Source organism: Ursus maritimus, unplaced genomic scaffold (genome assembly GCF_017311325.1).
Source record: "Ursus maritimus isolate PB19 unplaced genomic scaffold, ASM1731132v1 scaffold_16, whole genome shotgun sequence".
In the NCBI taxonomy this organism is placed as follows: domain Eukaryota; kingdom Metazoa; phylum Chordata; class Mammalia; order Carnivora; family Ursidae; genus Ursus; species Ursus maritimus.
The window spans coordinates 54,793,854-54,814,741 of NW_024424008.1; the positions used below are offsets into that span (position 1 = coordinate 54,793,854).

At 38.3% G+C, this 20,888-nt stretch overlaps 2 protein-coding genes across 4 annotated transcripts in view; both read right to left on the minus strand.

Moving 5' to 3' along the window:
• Positions 1-20,888, minus strand: part of SDHD (succinate dehydrogenase complex subunit D) — a 112,764-nt gene that overhangs the window by 28,189 nt on the left and 63,687 nt on the right. The window contains exons 1-2 of one of the 3 annotated variants that reach the window (XM_008690067.2): positions 15,588-15,628; positions 7,377-7,581 (exon numbers count right to left, since the gene is read on the minus strand). In XM_008690067.2, coding sequence (XP_008688289.1) covers positions 7,377-7,567 — 191 coding nt within the window. In that variant the 5' untranslated portion in view covers positions 7,568-7,581; positions 15,588-15,628. Of the gene's footprint in view, positions 1-7,376; positions 7,582-11,572; positions 11,709-15,587; positions 15,629-20,888 lie in introns of those variants that run through there. The other 2 variants (XM_008690066.2, XM_008690064.2) reach the window with 2 other exon arrangements.
• On the minus strand, positions 13,647-17,312 carry TEX12 (testis expressed 12). Its single transcript, XM_008690072.2, has 4 exons — positions 16,632-17,312; positions 15,732-15,843; positions 15,588-15,639; positions 13,647-14,789 (listed from the first exon to the last, which is right to left on the minus strand). The coding sequence occupies exons 1-4, from the start codon at positions 16,692-16,694 to the stop codon at positions 14,645-14,647; spliced, it is 372 nt and encodes a 123-aa protein (XP_008688294.1). The 5' UTR covers positions 16,695-17,312; the 3' UTR covers positions 13,647-14,644.

A 20,888-nucleotide genomic window follows, 5' to 3' on the forward strand; every position in this document is an offset into this window, starting at 1 on the left:
AGTAATAGTTTTCTGTACTGTCTGTATCATGTGTAGATAGTCAATATTACACTTGTTCCATAAAAAGAAGTGGAAAGTTTCCCTTCATTTTCAATTCTCTTTAATAATGTATAGAGCATCGGGACTATTTGATATTTGAAGGTTTGGTAGCATTTCTCTGTGAAGAAATCTGGGCCTGGTGCTTTTTTTGAGAGGTGGCTACTTAGTAAGTATCTCTTTTTCCTCTATGGAAATTGTTCTGTTCACACATGCTGTCTCTATTAATTAATGTCCCAGGAAACCATGCATTTCACAAGGTTCTCAAAAGTATTTGCTGGGAGGCCTGCAAAGTCTCCTGTACATTTTTATCTGTTTCGATGGTTTCCTTTCCCCCTGCCATTTCTTGTTTTGCACATCTGTGCTTCCTCCCTTTTTCTTCTTGACTGTGTTAGCTAGTGGTTTCTCTGTTTGGGTAATTTTTTTCAAAAAACACTAAAAAGAAAATAATTTCAATAATTATTGCTATTCTAATCTAAACACCTCTAAAACCACAATACACAGTCCCAAACACAATACTCTGGGTGTAACAGCAGACACTCAGTTTCTTCATTTAAGAAACTTCATATTCTTTTCTTTCTTTCTTTTTTTTTTGGGGGGGGGAGTTACCACCTCATATTGTTGACTCACACTGAGCTATCAACCAAAACCCCTAAGTAATTTTTAACACACTTTGCTGCTAAACCACATCACTTTCATCCTTGTGCTTGTAAAATTTCTCTTCCTCTACATATATCTTTAATAATATTCAACTTGTTAGATTCCATCTCATAAGATCCTGACTTGTGCCAAGACTAGTGCTTACAGGCACATAACTATGTCATACAGTTGTTCTCTGAGACAACAGACAAGCATTAAAAAATACTATCCATGTACAGAAGGAGCAACAGGATGGAAGGATGTGGGAATCAGAGAAGGGTCTAGAAGAAAGAAGACATCTGTCGGGTTCCCTAAGGATGTTTGCCAGTTGGAGAAGGGGAGAAGGGCATCCTAGGAAGAGGTGGTGGAAGAAGCAAGAGAGAGAGAGAGGAAGGAAGGAAGGAAGGAAGGAAGGAAGGGGGAGAGGGAGGGAGGAAGGAAGGGAAGAGTGAGCAGGGAAGGAATATGGTATCCTGGAGGAACAGCCAGTTAAAAATTTGTGTGTGGGAAAGTCTTCAGCGGCCGGCGATGATGGTGGAGAAATAGGTCAGCACAAGACTTATCTGCACTTAGATTTACAGCTCAAAGACCTTCAACAGCAACATGTGGGGTTTTGAAACAGGAGAGTGAAACAGTGAGAACTGCATCTTAGAAAGCTCACCCTGGACACGCAGTAGAACACGGGATAGAATGAGGAGCATCCAGATTGGGAGAAAACAATGAGGAGATCAGGCAATAATTCAGGTGAGAAATTATGAGAACCTGAACTGAAGCAGTATCATTAGAAAAGGACAAATTCCAGATACAAGTCCCGTGACTGATAGGATGAAAGCAGTGACAAAAAGGGAAGGTTCAAAAAGTCATACCTGAGGGATAATTTGCTTTCACTGAGGGTTCAGTTTTGAACAAGAGTCTGAGCTTTTTGAAGCCATCAGAGTAAAGATGTTCTATAGCCAGTTGGCAAAATACAGGTGTTAGAGCCCAAGAGATGGGGCTGGGGGTGGGAGAGCATGTTTGAGAGTAGCTGTGTGTGACAGGCATAGGCCAGGTGCAAAGAAGACAGTCACTACCATCTACTGAGTGCTTACTACCTGCCAGGACTAGCTAAGCACTTGACCACATCCTTTCCTATGGGTGTATAAAAATAAGCATATATTTTAATTTATATATAAATATAAAATATTATTTTAAGTGTATTTCTTTATCTCACACACATGCATTGATACTGTGAATTTTAAAGATGTGGAAACCAATGTACAGAGTACATACCCAGGGTGTCAGGGCTGGTAAGAGGTAGAAAGGGATTTGAATTCAGTGCTGACCCCAAATCCTGGGATCTTACAACACCCCAACAAGTAAGGTGAACTATAAAAAGTAATTTGGCAGGAAAGGGAGTGGGGAGAGAGGTCACTGAAAGGAAAGAAGAAAATGAAAACATACTGACTGCCAATTCTTGTCAGCCACTGAAAGAGGCACTCATTGTCTCCTTTAATTCTCATACCCAGTCATTAAAATCTATGTAATTAGCCTCGTTTCTCATATGGGAAAACTTGCTCAAGACCACATCACTGATAAATGGCAAAATGGGATCTGAATCCACTCCATCTTACTCCAAAGAATGTATTATTTCTACTATACCAAAGAAAGCAAATAACGAGAGAAGAGGAATACTCAGGGCAGAGGCTGGGATATATCAATATCAAAGGCACCAGTGAAGTGAGGTGAGCCAGGAAAAATTTATTTTTAGAATGAGCAATCTGATGATGGATAGAAAAATAATCAGGAGAGGGTGCCTGGTTGGCTCAGTTGGTTAAGTATTTGCCTTAGGCTCAGGTCCTGATCTCAGGGTCCTGGAATCAAGCACAGCATCTAGCTCTCTGCTCAGCAGGAAGTCTGCTTCTCCCTCTCCCTCTGCCCCTCCTCACATTCCTGCGTGCTCTCTCTCTCTCTCTCAAATAAATAAAATCTTTTTTAAAAAAGGAAAAGAAAAAGAATCAGGAGAAATTGTTATGGAGGAATCCAGGGATAAGTGCATTTTAAGACGGGTGGTCAATAATGTCAAACACTGTTAAAAAGTCAGGCTAAGGACTGGAAAGCCCATTTCGTTTAATAATTAACAGGCTTTGGTGACCTTTTTGAAAATAGATACAGTGGAGTGGTGGGTTAAAAGTCAGAGGGCAACAAACTGAGAAGACACCAGGAAGCAGGTAAACAGAGGCAGTGAGGGAAGGAAAACAGGTATTAGCTGGAGGGGAAGGTGGAATAGGGAATGAGGGTGTTTTAGGATGAAGGGACATCTGGAGGCTGAGATGAGGGGTAGGTGAAGGAGAAACAGACACAAGGAGAGGGTATGAATGAAGAGGCAAGGTTTCAGAGGAGAGGACCAGGGCCACTTCCTCCTCTGATCATGAGGAGGCAGGAGAAGGTACTTCTATGGAGAAGTTTGGAAGTGAGGAAGAGAGCAGTGGAAGGAGTTCCAAACCAATCACCCCTCTTCACTGTGAAGTAGGCCCGCTTGCCCGTTGACAGTGAGAGGGACAAACAGAGTGAAGGAGGCTCAGGAAGGGACGCTGCGGGAAGCTGGGAAGTACAATGACCGATAAACTTGCCCCCGCGACACCAAGGACTCAACCAGGGCTGCAAACCAGGATTTGGTCACTGAATCCACCAGCGGGGTTGTGTGGTCTCCTCTGGAACTGCTGGGCAGGCCTGTGCGGAGGGAAGCAGGGATGGGCTCTCCGAGGACTGGCAGCCGTCAGAGGGGGGCAGCGGTCCGCAGGGCACAGGAAGCGCGGAGGGTGGTGAGAGGGTATTTGAAGTGACTGACAGTGGAAGCTGCACCGGGGACAAGAAGTCAAAGCAGCGCTGATAAACTGAGAGGACAGAGAAGACAGAGCAGGGGAGAGCCTGAGGACATTGAAAATAAGTCTGATGGGAATGGAGGAGTGTGGACATTGGGGTTTTGAGCAGAGAACAGAGTCTCAGAGTTCAAGATGTCAAGGGCAGGACGATTCTGTGGAGTAAGTTCCAGCATGTGGCCTTGTAGTGGCACAGAGGGGACAGTCACTGCAGTGGGGATGGGAGGCTGCACCACCTTCGTCACGGATCCTGAAGTCAGTCCAGGAGAGCGGTAGGTATTAAAAGGCTGAGGACAGGTCCTATTCTATCCAGATTCACGTCATTTAAAAAACTGATAAGCATGCAATCATTGATACCATGGACGAAATCACTGATAAGATACTTTTGATTGACGAAGGGCCTTTGTCATGTCACTACTACATCCGCATGTTGACAGAGACTCCCGAAGGGCATCTCAAAGGGACCAGAGACTCATGACTGAGTGGGGCTGCTCTCATCTGCAGGTTGGGATGCCCTGGGCTTTAGGTCTCCGCCTGCCCAGGAAGTCTGACCTGGTGAGCCGAGCACCAAACCGAACCTCCTCTTTGACCTGAAAGCATCTGTACTTCACACCCAAGGGGGAGGCCAGACCCTGTTCCTGCTGTAAATGCCGACTGCTGGCCCGGAAGAAATGGATCTGAAGTACAAAGTAGACGCTCAGGAGCACCAGCCAAACCACCACTTCCCCCACGAAGATGCTTATCTTCAAAGAGGCCTGTAGTGCAAACCAGGCCCTGAGTAGCTCTGCTGCTTGGTTTTAAAATTTACTAGAGCTACTTCGGCAGCAGATGAAAGACCATATGCTTTTGTAAGAGGCTATTAGTCTTTTGGGGTTGGATCCATGGTTTTATTTTTCTCTTTCTCCTCCCCATTCTTTTTGCCTTAGAATCTTTTTTCAAATTATAACTTGCATGGAATCCAGATATGTAAGTAGAAAAAAGCACAACTCTGCTGATTAGGGCCAGGGGGATCTATAGGCCAGCTCATTCACCTTCCTATCCAGCCATTAAAAATAATGGTCATTCAGATTTCATAGCAACATGGATTAAAAGGCTTATAATAGTGTGAAAGTTTTTAAATCAGGGCAAAAATAAAAAAAATCAGTTAGTATCCAAAACATAAAGAACCCACACAACTCAACAGCAAAAAAATAAACAATTAGGGGCACCTGGTTGGCCCAGTAGGTTAAGTGGCCGATCCCAGAGTCCTGGGATCAAGCCTAGCATCAGGCTCCTTGCTCAGTGGGGAGCCTGCTTCTCCCTCTGCCTGCCACTCCCCCTGCTTGTGCTCTCTCTTTCTTGCTATCTTGCTCGCTCTCTCTCCCTCTCTTTCAAACAAATAAATAAAATCTTTTAAAAATAAAAAATAAAATAAACAATTCAATTAAAAAATGGGCAGAAGGGGTGCCTGGGTGGCTCAGTCATTGGGCATCTGCCTTCAGCTCAGGGCGTGATCCCAGGATCCTGGGATCCAGCCCTGCGTCACGCTCCCTGCTCCGCTGGGAGCCTGCTTCTTCCTCTCCCACCCCCCCTGCTTGTGTTCCCTCTCTCGCTGGCTGTCTGTCAAATGAATAAATAAAATCTTTTTTTAAAAAAATGGGCAGATCTGAATAGACGTTTTCCCAAAGAAGACATCCAGATGTCCAAGAGGCACATGAAAAGATGTTCAACATCACTAATCATGATGGAAATGCAAATCAAAACTACAGTGAGATAGCACCTCACAGTTAGGATGGGTAGTATCAAAGAAATGAGAAATAGCAAATGTTGGTGAGGATGTGGAGAAAAGGGAACCCTCATGCACTATCAGTGGGAATGCAAATTGGTCAGCCACTGTGGAAAACAGTATGGAGGTTCCTCAAAAAATTAAAAACAGAATTACCACATGATCCAGTAATTCTACTTCTGTATATTTATCTGAAGAAATTAGAAACAGTAACTCCAAAGATAGCTGCACCCCCTCGTTCATTGTAGCACTACGTACAACAGCCAAGATACAGAAACATCCTAAGTACCCAGCAGTGGGTGAATGCGTAAAGAAGATGTGGTATATGTATATACAATGGAATATTATTCAGTCATAAAAAGGAAGAATATCTTACTATTTGTGACAGCATAGTAAGGGCCTTTTGCTAAATAAAATAAATCAGACAGAGAAAGACAAATACATGATCTCATTTACATACAGAATCTTTAAGAACAAAACCAAACAAAACAAAAAACACAAAACCCCAAGCTCATAGATAAACAGAACAGATTGGTGGCTACAAGATATGGTGACGGAAGAGGGTAAGAGTAGGTGAAATGGGGTGAAGGAAGTCAAAAGGTACAAAAATAAGTAATAGGAATGTAATACACAGCATGGTGACTATAGTCGATAATACTATATTGCATATTTAAAAGTTACTAAGAGAATAAATCTTAAAAGTCCTCATCACAAGAAAAAAAAATTTGTAACTGTGTGGTGACAGATGTTAACTAGACTTACTGTGGTGACCATTTCACAACACATACAAATATCAAATCATTATGTTGTACACCTGAAACCAATATAATGTCATGTCAATTATACTTCAATGAAAAAATCTACATACAATATGACTGTAATTGTTTAACACCCATCTATAGATATGGGGCAAAGACTAGCAGGAAATACACCAAAGTGCTAACAGAGGATGTGGTTCACATTTTCCTTCATTCTGTTCTATATTTCAGAAAGTTTTATACAAGTAAAAACTTTTATAATGAAAAAAGTTTTTAATATTCAAAAATGTTTAAAGCAAAGAAGATTCCTTCCTTACTATAGGGGATTCTTTACATCACTTCATGTCCCTACTAGACGTACAGAGAAATAATATACCTAAGAGTTACCTAAGAGTTTTTCATTTATTTACATGTATTTATTGAGAGCTATTTAAGAGCAGTACAACCCCTAGATACTGGGGATATAGGGTGAACAAGAAAAAACTCCCTGCCTACATGGTACTTACATTCTAGTGGAGGAACACCGTCAATAAACAAACAAATAAAGACTAGGCACTCGATAGTGCTGTACAGAGAATTAAAATAGGTAATACTATTTTTTTGAAGATTTTGTTTCTTTGAGAGAGAGCACACAAGTGAGGGGAGGAGCAGAGGGAGAGGGACAAACAGACTCTGAGCTGAGTGCCAAGCCCATCACTGGGCTCAATCTCACAATCCTGAGATCATGATGTGAGTCAAAACCAAGAAACCAAGAGTCAGACACTCAACTGACTGAGCCACGCAGGCGCCCCGATAGGGAACATAATTAATAATAGCATTTCTAGATTTGGGGATCGGGGAAGGCTCAAAGGACGTGAGACTTGAGCTGATATCTGAATGACAGGAATCAGACTTGGGAAGACAGATGAAAGCCAATACCAAGACCCTGAGCAAAAATAAATGTGTCCAGTTTGAGGAACTAAAAGAGCCATTGTGTCTGGGGAGCACTGGGTAGGGGAGCTGTATGAGGTGAAGACACTGCCCCTTCCTTCAGGAACTTGTGGTGAAACAGAGCTCGGTCATACAGACAGTTCCTGACACTTCTCCTTTGGCATAACCCTTCAGAGGACTACAAACTCATAATATTCTGCAAAGCAGAAAACTCAGGACTTTTTTTTTTTTTTTTAAGAATTAAGTCTCTTTTTTTTTCTCACCTATAATCAAAGGGACTGCATGACAATGTTAGCCTCAGAGAGAAAACAGATTTAATGCATATTCCATAGAACCATCCATGCTAAAAAATCCAAAATCAAGATTTTGTTCTCCAAAATCAAAACTTACTTATCCTTCCCAAACTCAAATTTCCCGGGCCCCGTTCGAAGTAGATAGCCACTGAGCCACTTGGGAAAATGTCCTCGGACTCGAGCAGAGACCATCTGTGGCATCTCCTCCACCGTGGTTAGTAGCGGTGCAATACATGGAAGCCTCTCACGCTTACTGAAGGTTGTCCTCTTCTGATGACTACTATCCATGTATTTCTTCAAAACTGTGAAGAGGAAATCAAGAGCACAAAAAAATTGTACAAGATGCCTGTTTCTCCATAGACAATACTCTTACCTACTGGTAAGGGAAAAGCAAAACCAACCAAATATAGTCTCCAAATTCCTCTTCTTCCTCATTCTCAAACCGTCACCTCTCTGGTTCTCCATTTTTGAACTACAATAATCCTTTTTTTTTTTAATTCTTGCAGTACAAATCTGCCTAAGAATTAATTCAGGACTGTATTATTATTATCATTTCTCATGGTTGAACAATGCTCCTCTTTTCACAAGACTGAAACTATGTATTAACTTCAGATGTGCTAAAAGCAACCTCATTGTTATGACAAAAAATGACCATTATTCATTACTATCCTAATTACACTAACCTCAGTACTTTTGATACACCAGAATAGGATGCCAAAGATTTCACAGCAATTTATGAGAATTTAGTAGGATCTGTAATTCAATTTCTTCCATTTTAATGACATATGCATGAATGTACATGGCATTTTTTAAAAGAAGGGTGTCATGAACTAAATTATGCAGTGATACCTGGTCTGAAATTACCTGAAGTTCAAAAGCCACAAGAAGAAAAATATCATTATTATATAAGAAGTTGAAAATTATCCCTTTTATTTCATATTTATTTGGTGTTCACAAGGTAGTGTTGCCTAACACAGAGGGGTGGTCAGATATGTAATTAATTGGACAGTGCTTTATTTTATTTCATAAAATTTTAACAGTAATATAGAAGTCTAAACTAGAAAACTAATACACAGAGACACTCTTCCTCTTAAGAAGTGAGATTTGCATTATTTTAGCAAAATATTTTACAATGTTATATCTATTATCTCATTTCTTTCCAATCTTTATAAAATTCAGTTTAGAGTACATGATTCCCTCTACTTTTCTGTAAGTAACAATTCAGTCAAACCCAACTATTTTTGCTTTCCTAAATAAAATTGACTAATCTATCCCTAAGGAAATGCTAGTATTGTTCAAATTCTATCTCAAATGCTACCTCCTTTATGAGGAAGTGTAGTGTAATATTTAATAAGAGTACTGGCCCAGGTTCTGCTGGGCCCCAGACTGCTTGGGTTCAAATCCTGGCCTGCCACTTTCCAAATAAATAGCCTTGAGCAAGGCAACCTTTCTGTGCTCTGTTTTCTTTCTGAAGTGGGGATAACAATTCTTATTACTTCTAAGGCTATAAATAATAAATGAGTTAGGTTATGTAAGGTTTTTAGAACATAGTAAATACTCAAAAATGTTAGCTATCATTATTCACATAGCTTTTAATGATCGATCCAACAAGATGTAATATCATCTTCCTTCAAATTATTTATTCATTCAACAAAGTAGTAACTGGTAAGGGATAAAAAGTATTTGAACCTGATATATATGAACATACCAACAGACCATTTATAGTGTAATCAGTGTTTTGTTTGACCACCGTTTCTCAAGGTATGGTCTGAGGACAACTTGGAACAGAAACACATGGTATTACTGCTAAAATGTAGACTCCACCCTGGACCTAATCAGAATTTCTGGGATACAGCAAGCAAGTATTCTTAGGCATATGAAACTTTGAGAACCACAATATTAGAGGTATAAAGAGGATGATTTGAAACCTTAGGTATTTATCTTACTACTTTTATTTATATTATGCATATTCATCTCACTCTCCTCTTACATGAAAATAAATATCCTGAGGTCAGTTATTTTAGTCATCGCACTTAAGTAGAATTAAATTGAATACCCTGATTGGACATTCGTCTGAATAGAGATTCATGAATTTAAAACACTTCACGTTTTAGAAAAAAACTTACATGTCTATATGTTCTGTATTTCATATGTTACTGGCAGTTTTTTATATACTCTTCAAACTTTCCATGGTACTTGATATTGTGACCTATACCTCCTTAAACCCCTATTCTTGGTTCCTGAAAACACTGCTCTTCTCTAACTTCCTTGCCCCCTTTTTGTTTGCTTTATGCTAGCTTCATTTATTAGCTGGCAACCTTGGGTAAGTTACTAATCACTCTGAGCCTCAAGTTTTTCAATGATAAAATGGGGGTAATGGGTATAAAAGGAGGATAATACTTCCCATTTGTGTTTGTTGTCATAACTAAATATGGTAGTAGATAATTTCCAAATGTTAACTCCCTTAATTGGCTCCTGTTCCCCTTATCACCTCCTGAGTCTGACCTTGGACCTTTACTCTTTATAATCTCAGCACACCCTCCTTGGTAGTCTCACCTAGTCCCTTAATTTCACCAAGTACTTCTTGGCAGATTACTCTCAGCATACCAAAAGAGAATTCTTTATTTTCCCCTTTCCAAATCCAGATTTCCCACTTGCTAAATCATCTAGCTTCAAAATCTCTGTAGGCCTTGAATTCCTTTTCTTCACCGTCCCCTCACATTCACTAAGTGGTTAAATTCTGACTATACCCAGACAGGGTCAGGAAGAGAATGCTACGGGGATGATACAGGGATGCCAGTATAAATTACTCAGGCTCAGAAGTTTACAAGGGTGCCTTGGGCAAATCCTTTGTAAAGATTTGTGCTAGTCCACACCACCTGGGCAGCCCCCCCCCATTTTTTTTCTGGCCTGAACCTGTCCTCCTCAGCATCAATGCTTCAACTTCTCCTACCTTTCAGTCATGTCCTTTCTACTGTCCTAATTTAGGCCTTCACAACCTCTTAGATGATATTATCACAGTCTCTTAATTGGAAGGAGAAACCAGATAGGGAAGCTATCTACTATGGGAACCTCCAAACGGTTGGGCTTCTTGATCCTTTTATCCCTTGGAAAGGTTGGAGGCCACAGGCCAATTGTCTCCAGCTCTAAATAGCTCACGGGGCTCCAGATCCCATCCAATTTACTCTAGTGTGAGGTAAAAATATTATCATTTTCTATGTGTGCTATGATGTGAAAAAGGTTGGGAAGCACTGCTACTAAATTAGCCTTCCTAAGTACAGATCTGATTGTATCAAATAATCCTCCAAAAGCCTTCAAAAATGACTCCTCACTGTCTACCAAGTAAAGTCTAAACTGCTTGGCCAGGCACCGAAGGCAGTGTACAATTTCACACCAACTTACCTGTCCAGGTCCCCCCTCACTAATGCCTTCCACTCCAGCCAAACTAAACCACTCCCTAGTCTCTTCTCCTCATCATAATTATACCCTTCTCTTCACCTAGGATATTTCCCATCTCCTCCAGGTGAAATTCACTTACCCTACTCATCCTTCAAGATCCAGTGGCCATATCACCTGCTTCTTAAACACAACATTCCCATTTCCTATAGCAAGAACCGATTCTCCTTAGTCTGAACTCACACAGCATCTATTTCAGCTCTGTTGTGGCACTCACCTTACCCTCTCTTGTGTGATAAAGATGAATACAATTTATAACATCTACTACTGGTATTCCTTGAGTAAAGGGTCACTTGTTTTTACCCTCACTCCAGTACCTAAAACACTGCCTTGCATACTGCAAGCACTAAATTATTGAATTAAATAATTTTAAAGTTTATAGCGCATATTAGGATTTCTGATAGCTCAACATCAGCCAATTTCAAGAAATAAAATCATGTAACAATAGTAGCTATAATAGAAAACTACAAAACAAAACCAGAGGTTTTAAGGCAGTCCCCCCAGAGTGCAAACAGAAGAACCAAACATTTCCATCAGGACATGCAGCAGTGATTTTCAATTAAGAAGAGTCTAAATAGTGAATATTCTTCCTACTGCAGATCCACAAGAACCCCTAAATCCTGAATCCTGCCCCATATGTTATAGAAAATATACAAATGGAAAGACTGTTTCCCTGACAAGTAACTCCCACCTCTGTGGTATTACTGCCCGTATCTGCTACACACAGAGTGAAAAGCTTCAGAAGCCCCCAGTACTCTTCAGGAAAAAGGCACAGAATTGGAAGCCTGAGCAGCTAGGAAGAGGGGGAAGGGGAGGACGAAGGGGCAAATCCCCTACCTGGGATCCAGTGTACTACCACAGAAAGGAACCCCACTGCAATGGCAGAAAGGTTGCTGACAAAATGGAGAAAGGTCTGATAAAACATTCTGTTATTGAATTTAGCAGCAGCAGATCCTGTGATTTCCAAAACCTCTCACTCACTTCCTGGGCTGTCCTTGGCTCACTGACAGAAGAGGAGGGAATGGGGGAGGAAGTCAGGGAAGGCAGACAAGGGGCAGGGCTTCCAGACGCTTGCAATCTCTCCCAGTCTGTCGACATTTCCAGAAGTATCCCAACTACCTATGATAAGTAGCTCTTTGAAATTCTGAAATTGGACCACCAATAGTGGTCTCCCTTCCTAAAATTTCTTCTTTCAAATCTCTTCTCACACTACAATTAAGCGCCTTGATCCATGGCTCAGTTTCATTATGCCACTTCTCTCCTCTGAAAGATTGACATATCTTTCCTTACAGAATAAAGTCCAAATGGAGTCTATCAAGAAAGGACTCTACAATCTGGCCACACCTACCTTTCCATCTTCTGCTCCTCTGCTTTTCATCTCTCCTTTTCTTTTCCATTTATTTACAAAACATTTTCTGACAATCTAGTATGAATAAGGCTCTGTGAAGGCATGCCCTTAATAAATGTATAACCATGTATATTTTTATTAATTTAACAAACACTTCTGAGCACTGGTATATCAAATACCGTGCTACAATTTAAGAATATAAGGAAACAAGATTCAGTCCCTGTTCTCCAGCAGTTTAGATGATGTACTATTGCCCTGTGTGAATTCTCAGCTCAGGAAAAATCTTATCCAACATACCATGTATTTTTGTTCTTCAGTGCCATTTTAACATACTTTCCTCTGCCTGAAATATCCTCCCTCTTTCCTTATCAAAAACCCATTTCACTACCTTTCTGACCCCTTTGCCAACATCTTCTAGTAACTCTCACTAAAAGGAGTTAACTAGCACCGCACAGAAATATTTTTAACATTTACCTAGCATGTCTTCCTAGAAAAGACATGTAAGTATATTTCAAGAAAGGAAGGGTGACAGCTGTCAGAAAGGAGAACAAAGAGTACCTTAAACTATTCTGTATTCCCCGCAATGCTTAGCAGAGTATGATATACAAAGACATTCAGTGTCTATTTTTATTGGTAACCAGTGAGAAATAATTTATGAACTTGTGAAATTTTACTGAAATGAGTGATATTAGAAGTGTAAATTAAAGGGCAATAGCATATCTGCAATTGTTAGTTATTCAGAGATAATTATTCTTATTTATGTGGATGGTACCAAAGACATTAAAATTTGATAAAAATCAGTCTTAATTAGGCTTTCAGGAAACTTCACCCTAGGAGGTAGCTGTTCTGACCAGTAAACACATTGTGAGTAAAAATCAGTTCCATACTCTTAATCATACCAAATGAAATGATCAAACCATTTCTCTGAACCAGCATAGGAAAGAACCACATGTTGAAGAATGGTGACACCATCAAGATATAACAAGCATATTATGAAATGCACTCTGAAACAATGTTAGCCTTATCTTTCTCATTAGGAATAAATGCTTAGAAAAAAATAACTCAGGAACTTTTAATTATGATGTGTCAGTAGAGACATCTTTGTATTTAGAACATTAAAAAATTCTGTAAGTTAACAGAATAACTCAAAATCCAGGTAACATGTCATATCAACTCAAATATAGTCTTCTGGTTACATTTGGTATTTTAAAATTCTATTACTAATAGTTACTTCATTGACCTCCAACCTACCCTGCACCATTAGCATATCCCTCTACAAACCTAACAAATTTTTTCCACCTAACCAATGTTTTTCGTTAATATTTTATTTTACTGTTTTCAATTCTTTCTTGTATGAGTAATTATGTAATGTGGTATATATGACTTAAAATAGTAATCTGATTGTTGTTTTAGTTGTCAAATGAGATTTTAACATTTAGAAGGCAGCAAGACAAATATGCTATACACCAGAGGAATACCAAATTCCCTGTGGTGCCATTTGTAAATACATCCAAATTTGTGATTGCTTATATTGGTAAAATGTACATAAAATAGATTGAATTATTTATATGATTTCAAAATGCATGCTGTGATCTTTAAAAACCTGATTAATATAGTTATTACATATACTAGTTATTAAACATAATTATATAACATATTAAAAGTCTTTAATAAAATCATAGCAGTACCTTCCAACCTTTATTTAGAGGATTTTCTTTTTTTAGCTAGGTGAGTTCTAGAGATCCTCTAATTGAAATTCAATTTATGGATTATAATAGGTTTGAAATACTCACCAAGGTTACCTTGTTGTTTATGCAATCTTTTTACTTCTGGATCACTAATTTTTGCCCCATACTACACAGTTGCTAAGGCTCTAAAAATAATTTATTCACTGTACCACTGATATGGTTGATATGTAAAAAAGCCAACTCTCATAAGGTTCTGGTTAGTAATTTCTGGTTTTTATTTTATCACTTTTACCACAAGAAAATAATTTTAAACCAAGAATTTTTATTAGTCATGTATAATAACTAATAGTGAAAATAATCAAATGGTAACATTAAATAGCAATACCTTACTTATATTTTATTACATATTGTGAAACTGGACAGATTACCTTGAGGTTTTAGTTTTTTATAATACTAACCATGAAAAACATTTTAAAACTATCTCCATGGCTATATATTGCTATTTAGACAGAGTATTCTAAAAGAAAAAGTGCAATATTGTTAAACATTATCAAATGAGTCCTATTTTAGAATTTTAAGAAAGATTAGGAGGTTTAAGGAAAAAAAGAATCTATATGTAATTCAAATAATTTACACTTTTATGAAATATGCCAAACATTTAACCCTCAAAAAAAAAAAAAAGCTACATACTTCATATTCATGTCCAGTTTAAAGCTCCTTTTAAATCTAGAAAAGAAATTCAAGGAATTTCCCCTTCTATGTTTAAGGCACACATTTTCTTTAACAACTAGAGAGCTTTCAGAGCATAAATGTCATTCTTTTAATACAACAATTAATGGGCTTAAATTCTCAGCTTATTTTAAGTACACAATTTTATCTGTGCAGTGTGTTTGCAATCACTGTAAACCTCTGTCTCAGGAGCTCTCTTTTTTGTATTAGAAAGTTTTCAATAGTATTGGCTTCCTTGAAGAGTCCATCTATCTCGTCAATATAAGATGCATCTACTGCTGCTCTCTCACTAATGAGGAAAAAAAAGTTTTACGTTAAACTAAATAGTTAGAACGTCTAGTTCTTTATTATGCTATACTTGTTAGCTTCTTCATTTAAATAGCTTCGCACATCAAAAAGCTTCATTAATTTAGAAACAGTCTTCAGTAAAAGTTAAACTAGTCATGTAAATATTTTTGACTATTCAAAGTCTCCTGACACTGCAGACTATGTATCTTATAATACATTATAATTCTAATATTAAACTACATACATTATTTTAACAACCACATAAGCCATCATTCAAATACAATGATTGTCCAGTAGTTAAAAAAAACCCACCTTAAAAAACAAAACAACAACAACAACAAAAAAGAACACCTTATAAACATGATAATCTCAGGCCAACAAAATATTTAAATTCAGTCTTCAAATATAGAGACATAATATTTAAATATTTCATAAATGTATTTATTTTATCTTTAATATCACTCTTATTATCATTAACTTCAACCAATGGCATTTTTCTCAAAGAAGTTTTTTCATAAAATGTTAAATGTTAGATCATCTAATTAGGGACCAAAATACATCCAGCCTAGTATCTAGCTCTGGTAATAACAAATCAAAGGATGTTAAGTGGAAAAGGTGGAATTACTCTTTGAAAATAATCAACTAATCTATTATAAAAAAGTAAGGTAGAATAAAAAACTCTGAAATTTCAATTACTGGATAGGTTTGCAGCCACTGAACCAAACTTCTCATTATGGAGTTTCCAGAAAAAAATTATTTCTAGGAGAAAGACTCAAGAGGATATGGTATAAGTACTTGCCTTAAGATCTTTGCATATGTAGACAACATTAGATTAATTTCCTTGCCCATATCTGTTCAAAAAAAAATCACTAAGTTATGAACTATAACAAACTTTCTGTATTATAAAATCAATGTTTAGAAATATAAGCATTTTATGTATCACCATTCAAATCTTTCTCCAGGGATTCATCTTTATAAAATAGTCCAGAGCTTTCCAAGAAAGAAGAATCTGATTTTCCAAGAGAGGACAGTTGTGGACTATCTAGCATTTGAGCCTAATAGAAGAAAGTAAAGAAAATAGATAAATAGTCAACAAGATCCTTAGAACATATGCATTCTGTCCCCCAAAAAGGCAAATAAAACATCTTTCAGGTAAAAAAGCAAACATACTAGAAATGATATGCACTCATGTCCTAATTAGTCATTTGAAATTTTATTATCAAGAAAACTTGTAGGCCTAACAAGCATCTTGTTCACCTACTAAATTTTACTTTGGTTTTACATTAGACTTTGAATATGGTATTAGTCCCTTGATGAAAAAGTTTCCTATATCTTGAACCGGTAGATGTTTCCATAGCAATAGAGTAAAACTTTCATTTAGACAATAGCCAAATGCTTGCAAAATTCTGCAAGATAACATAATCTTTGAGGAAGCAAATAATGTCCCAAATGCAAACAGATTAAGTAGTGGGAGGAGGAGTGAAGAATGGCAGAATACAGTGCTCTTTATTAAAAATATCAGCAACTATAGTACCTAGGTACCCTACTTATTAGAGCAAAGCAATTACTTAAAATCTTACGTATCATATAGGCATGAACTCATTTCTGTTTCTGCATCACGAATTACAACAAAGAAATTTCATCTCCCAACAGTTTCTTGAAGGTCTATACTATTTAGTGAAAAAACAGCTGGAATCAACATAGTTGCTGCGGGGACAATCCCACTTCTGGGAATATGAAAACATTAAATTCTATTCATCAATAGAACCTCTTAAACAGAAAAAAATTTCAGAAGTATAAAAAATAAAACCAAAGATTAAAGCTCCAGGAGCATATGGATTACCTCCAGTTCTCTTGGTCTCTTGCAATTTCTAGTATCAGTTTTTACAATGTGACTTGCCATCATATTCTGGAGGCAAGAGCTGCAAGGTTTAGAGGAATGCCAAATGTAAGTGCAAACCCCATGCTACAGGTTTTTTAAGTCTTTCCCTTTCTTTCTAGTCCCACCAATTTAATTTAGGCTCTCATTTTTCATTTAGGTTCTCATTATCTGTCACTTATCTGAACTACTCACTTTCTCCCTGTCCTATTCACACCTATCAACTGCTGTTTGGGCAATATTTCAAAATTGATTACCATGTTCCCTTAACTCAAAAACCTTCCCACTATTCATTGCTCCAGAACGAATTCAATTCCCATGGTATGACACCCAAAGTCCTATATCACCTGGGGCCAACCTACCGTTCCTAAGATTTTCATCTACTCCCTCAGCCAAACTAGTCTATTTGGCACTTCTGCCTGTTTCAGAATTTAAGATTCTTCTACCTTCAAAAAATCTTAATATTGAAATATATCTTATAGTTTATCTAATTCAATGTCATTTTTCACAGAGGTGAAAACAGAGGCAGAGATAGTTGACCAAGTTCAAACAAGTAAAACTGAGCCAAACTAGAACGAAGATTTCATGTCTGAGTTTCCACTGCCCTACCTTACCTTAATATAAGATCTGAATTTTACTCTTAAATTACTCTCCCATAAACTTTGAAAATCATTTCCCTAAGAATCTGAAAAATTACATTTAAACAAAGAAAAAATGTAGAAACCTACAAGGGGATAGTCTTTACGTCTTAAACGATGAGGAGTCCTGTCTATACTTCACTATCAATTTACTTTGCTTTTTTTGAAGAAACTATGATGACCTGGATAATTGTAATGAATCTGATTAGTCATATATCATATTCACATAAATAAGACAGAAAGACAGCAACAAAAAATAATAATAAATTCCCTATAGTGCTCCTACATTGCTGTCAATACCTTTCCAGCATGTGAGTGCTGTAACAGCAGCATGCAGAAAACACTATACATACACAGTAGCGCTCACTTTGCCTTGGGAAGTTCGAAAAGAGAAGAAAACGTGAGAGCTGTTCTCTTCTCCCTTCCCCTTTTCCTCTTCCCTTTTCCTTATACACCTCTTCTCTCCCCTCTCAGAGTAACAGAATGCGCGTGTATGGCAAATGAAAACTTCTACAGTTAGGTAATTCTGTTTCTGCAAAAATAAATTCTTTTTTTCTGTCATAACTTAGAGCCCCGCCCCGCTGAATCCAGGCCCAGTCGAAAGGCTGGAGCTCCTCCTGTGACACACCCCACTCACAGACCATAAGCTCGGCTATGCAATCCAATGCTCTGGTGACCTAGACTTTACCAAGCAATGACCCTGCACCTTACGCAACCTTTTTCTCCTACTCTTCTCTTTCTTCTCAACTCCTAGTGGGCCCCTGGGGCCATTTCACCTACCTTTTTTCTCACTTCCCTCCCCGCTGTCTTTTCCTCCCTACTTGTATTTCAGACCACTAAAGTCCCTGAGAGGGGCATTCATCCTCTCACTGCCTGCTTTCTAACTCTCAAGGGCATGCATCCTTCCAGCCCCACCCCAAGCCCAGTCTACTACATGGCGACGTGACCTTCCTCGTCAGCGAAAGCGCGGGAATGAAGAGACCGGGTTCGCGCGCGCGAGTGCGCAGTCTCCGCGGGCTCCCAGCAGTCAGCGCGTGAATCCCGTGAATCGCGTGAATCACGTGACACGACGAGCTGCGCATGCTCCCGGAGCCTGGGCCTGGAGTCCGGCCAGGAACCCTCTGGCGTTTGGCGGAGGGGTGGCTTTCTTCCTCTCATCTGCCACTGTTGCCGTGGACTTGGAATCTCGGAAACAAAAATCTCTCATGGCCTCCAAGTGTGTGAAGATAGTAAAAATCTGAGACTAGTCTCTCAGGAAAGAAGAAGAATTGCCTGAGCGAGGCTGGTGGGGTGTGTCCCACCCGCTTGGAATGTCAGTAAAGGAACACAAAACAGGACACCCAACACTACTTCTCGAATAAAACTTACATCCTAGTCTAGATGGCCTGTTTGAAGGAAGTTTGAAGGGAAGCCAGAATTCCCCCGGCTCGCAAGCGAAACTTCCAGACCCAGGCCCTCCATTCCTTTGCCTCTTTTTTCTCTATGCAACCCACATTTTCAGAATCACACCCTTCTGGAAGATTCCTTTCCTTATGTCAATAGGTTTAGTCACCTTAATTGGCAGCTTTCAAAAAATACTTTCTAACATACATGGCCCACATACTTTGAAGTGCTTTCATGTGGCGACTTTGACCTGCAATTTCAAAGACATTCTAAGGTTATGCCCAGTTAGTTGATGTGGAAGGAAAAAAAAATATCACCTCATAAAGCAAAGGTCAATAACATCGTCCATAAATTCCAGGTACATACTCTTGACCCTTGGCAAACTACATTTAACTTACTAAGGTTTTCTCCCTTTGGTTTATCTCAATGTTATTTGTCATAAAGACGTGTGTGTATGTTTATTTATTGGCTACTTGTGAAAAAGCCATTCGTTTTAAGTAAGTTTCCAGAAAATAGGTACTCAGTCTGTTTAACTTGATTTGCTAATATTGTGAAATATAAATCATTTAATAAAACTAGACTAGATAATTAGGGAGTTATTATTGACAGTCTTTACAGGATCCCCACCACTGTTTGAAGACTAATAGCAATCTGTGTTAAAATTTTTACCATATGTGGTAAAATGAGGGGGGAAAGTAATGAGTTTTTCATAAAGCTACAGCATCTGCTTGAAAGAATTGTCCTTTACTCTGATACTATATACTTCCTAAATTTTTTTGGTGTTAAAGTCGTCTTTCATGAAATAAAAATTTAAAGATTTTTAAGATTTTTAATGCCCTTACTTGGCAAAATATGAAGTTGCCCACTTAGTGTTTATCTCTTCTGCATTATTATCATTATTGTCGTTATTATTCTTAACAGTCCATTAAATCCAAAAGTCTGGGAAATACTGATCTAATTCCTCTTCCAGACTTCACATTGTATGATATCTAAAGAGATAGTTACCTAGTTCCTGAAATATTTCCAGGAAAAACGATTCCACCTAATACATAAATGTTTACACCAGATTAAGAGAACACTGGGTACATTTAATTTTATTTTTAAAATATTATCTCCATTGTATAAACTAAATGAGTAAGAATAAGTGAGTGTGTCAAGAGTTATCGTTGTCTAGTGCTTTAAACTATTCAAAGGGCTATCATCATCTCATTTAATCTTCACAAATAATCCTGTTAAGTTGGCAGGACATGAAGACATCTGGGTTGCTCTGTATCAAAAAAATGTTTATCCCCAAACTAAAAAATGGGTAAATTGTGCATTCTACATCTTTACAGTTGGAGAAAAATCATCAGCAATGGGCCATTTAAAATTAATTTGTTTGGTGCTCTGCTTCTGATCACTGTTTGACTCCATTTCATGCTTTCATACACTATAGTTGCAGGATAGAAATCTGTTAGTTCAATTTCAATCATGTGTGTATTCTTATATATTTCTTAAATGTGTGGTTTTTCTTCTTCTGGCAGTCTCTACACCAAGAACCTCCAACCATCCCACCATGGGCTTCCTTTGTAATCACTGCTGTGGACCTGACGTTTTTATGACCTTATAAAATGAAAACTCTATTTTGTTAAAAAAACAAAACAAAACACCCAATTAGCTACTTATGGAAGCATTTTGCTTCCTGACTCTAGAACCCTTCTGTTTCTATACAGGCTCTGTACTGGCAAAAAAAGCAAAAACAAAACGTCACTTTGCTAATTCCCTTGCTAGCAAGGTAATACAATTTAGCACTTCTTCAAGAAAAAATTCTCCAAAGAACTTTGTTCTGGCTAATTATTTTCAAAGCTATAATATTTTACTCTGCTTGATATTATTACATTATGGGGTTATTCTAATAGGGCTGATTATTCAGCACTGCAAGATAAGGAAAAAGTTTTGTGTTGAAGTGTGAATAGAAAGTCTCAAAACAGAGAGAAATTAATGTGAGAAAAGATGCTTCTAACTGACCAAGCAGGTGCTTTTTTAGAAGGGCTTGAGGGGCACCTGGGTGGTTGAGTCGGTTAAGCATCAGACTCTTAGTTTCAGCTCTGGTCATGATCTCATGGGTCATGAGACCAACCCCTGTTGGGCTCCCTGCTCAAGTCTGCTTGAGATTCTTTCCCTCTATACCCCTCCCATGGTCTCTCTCTCTCTCTCTCTC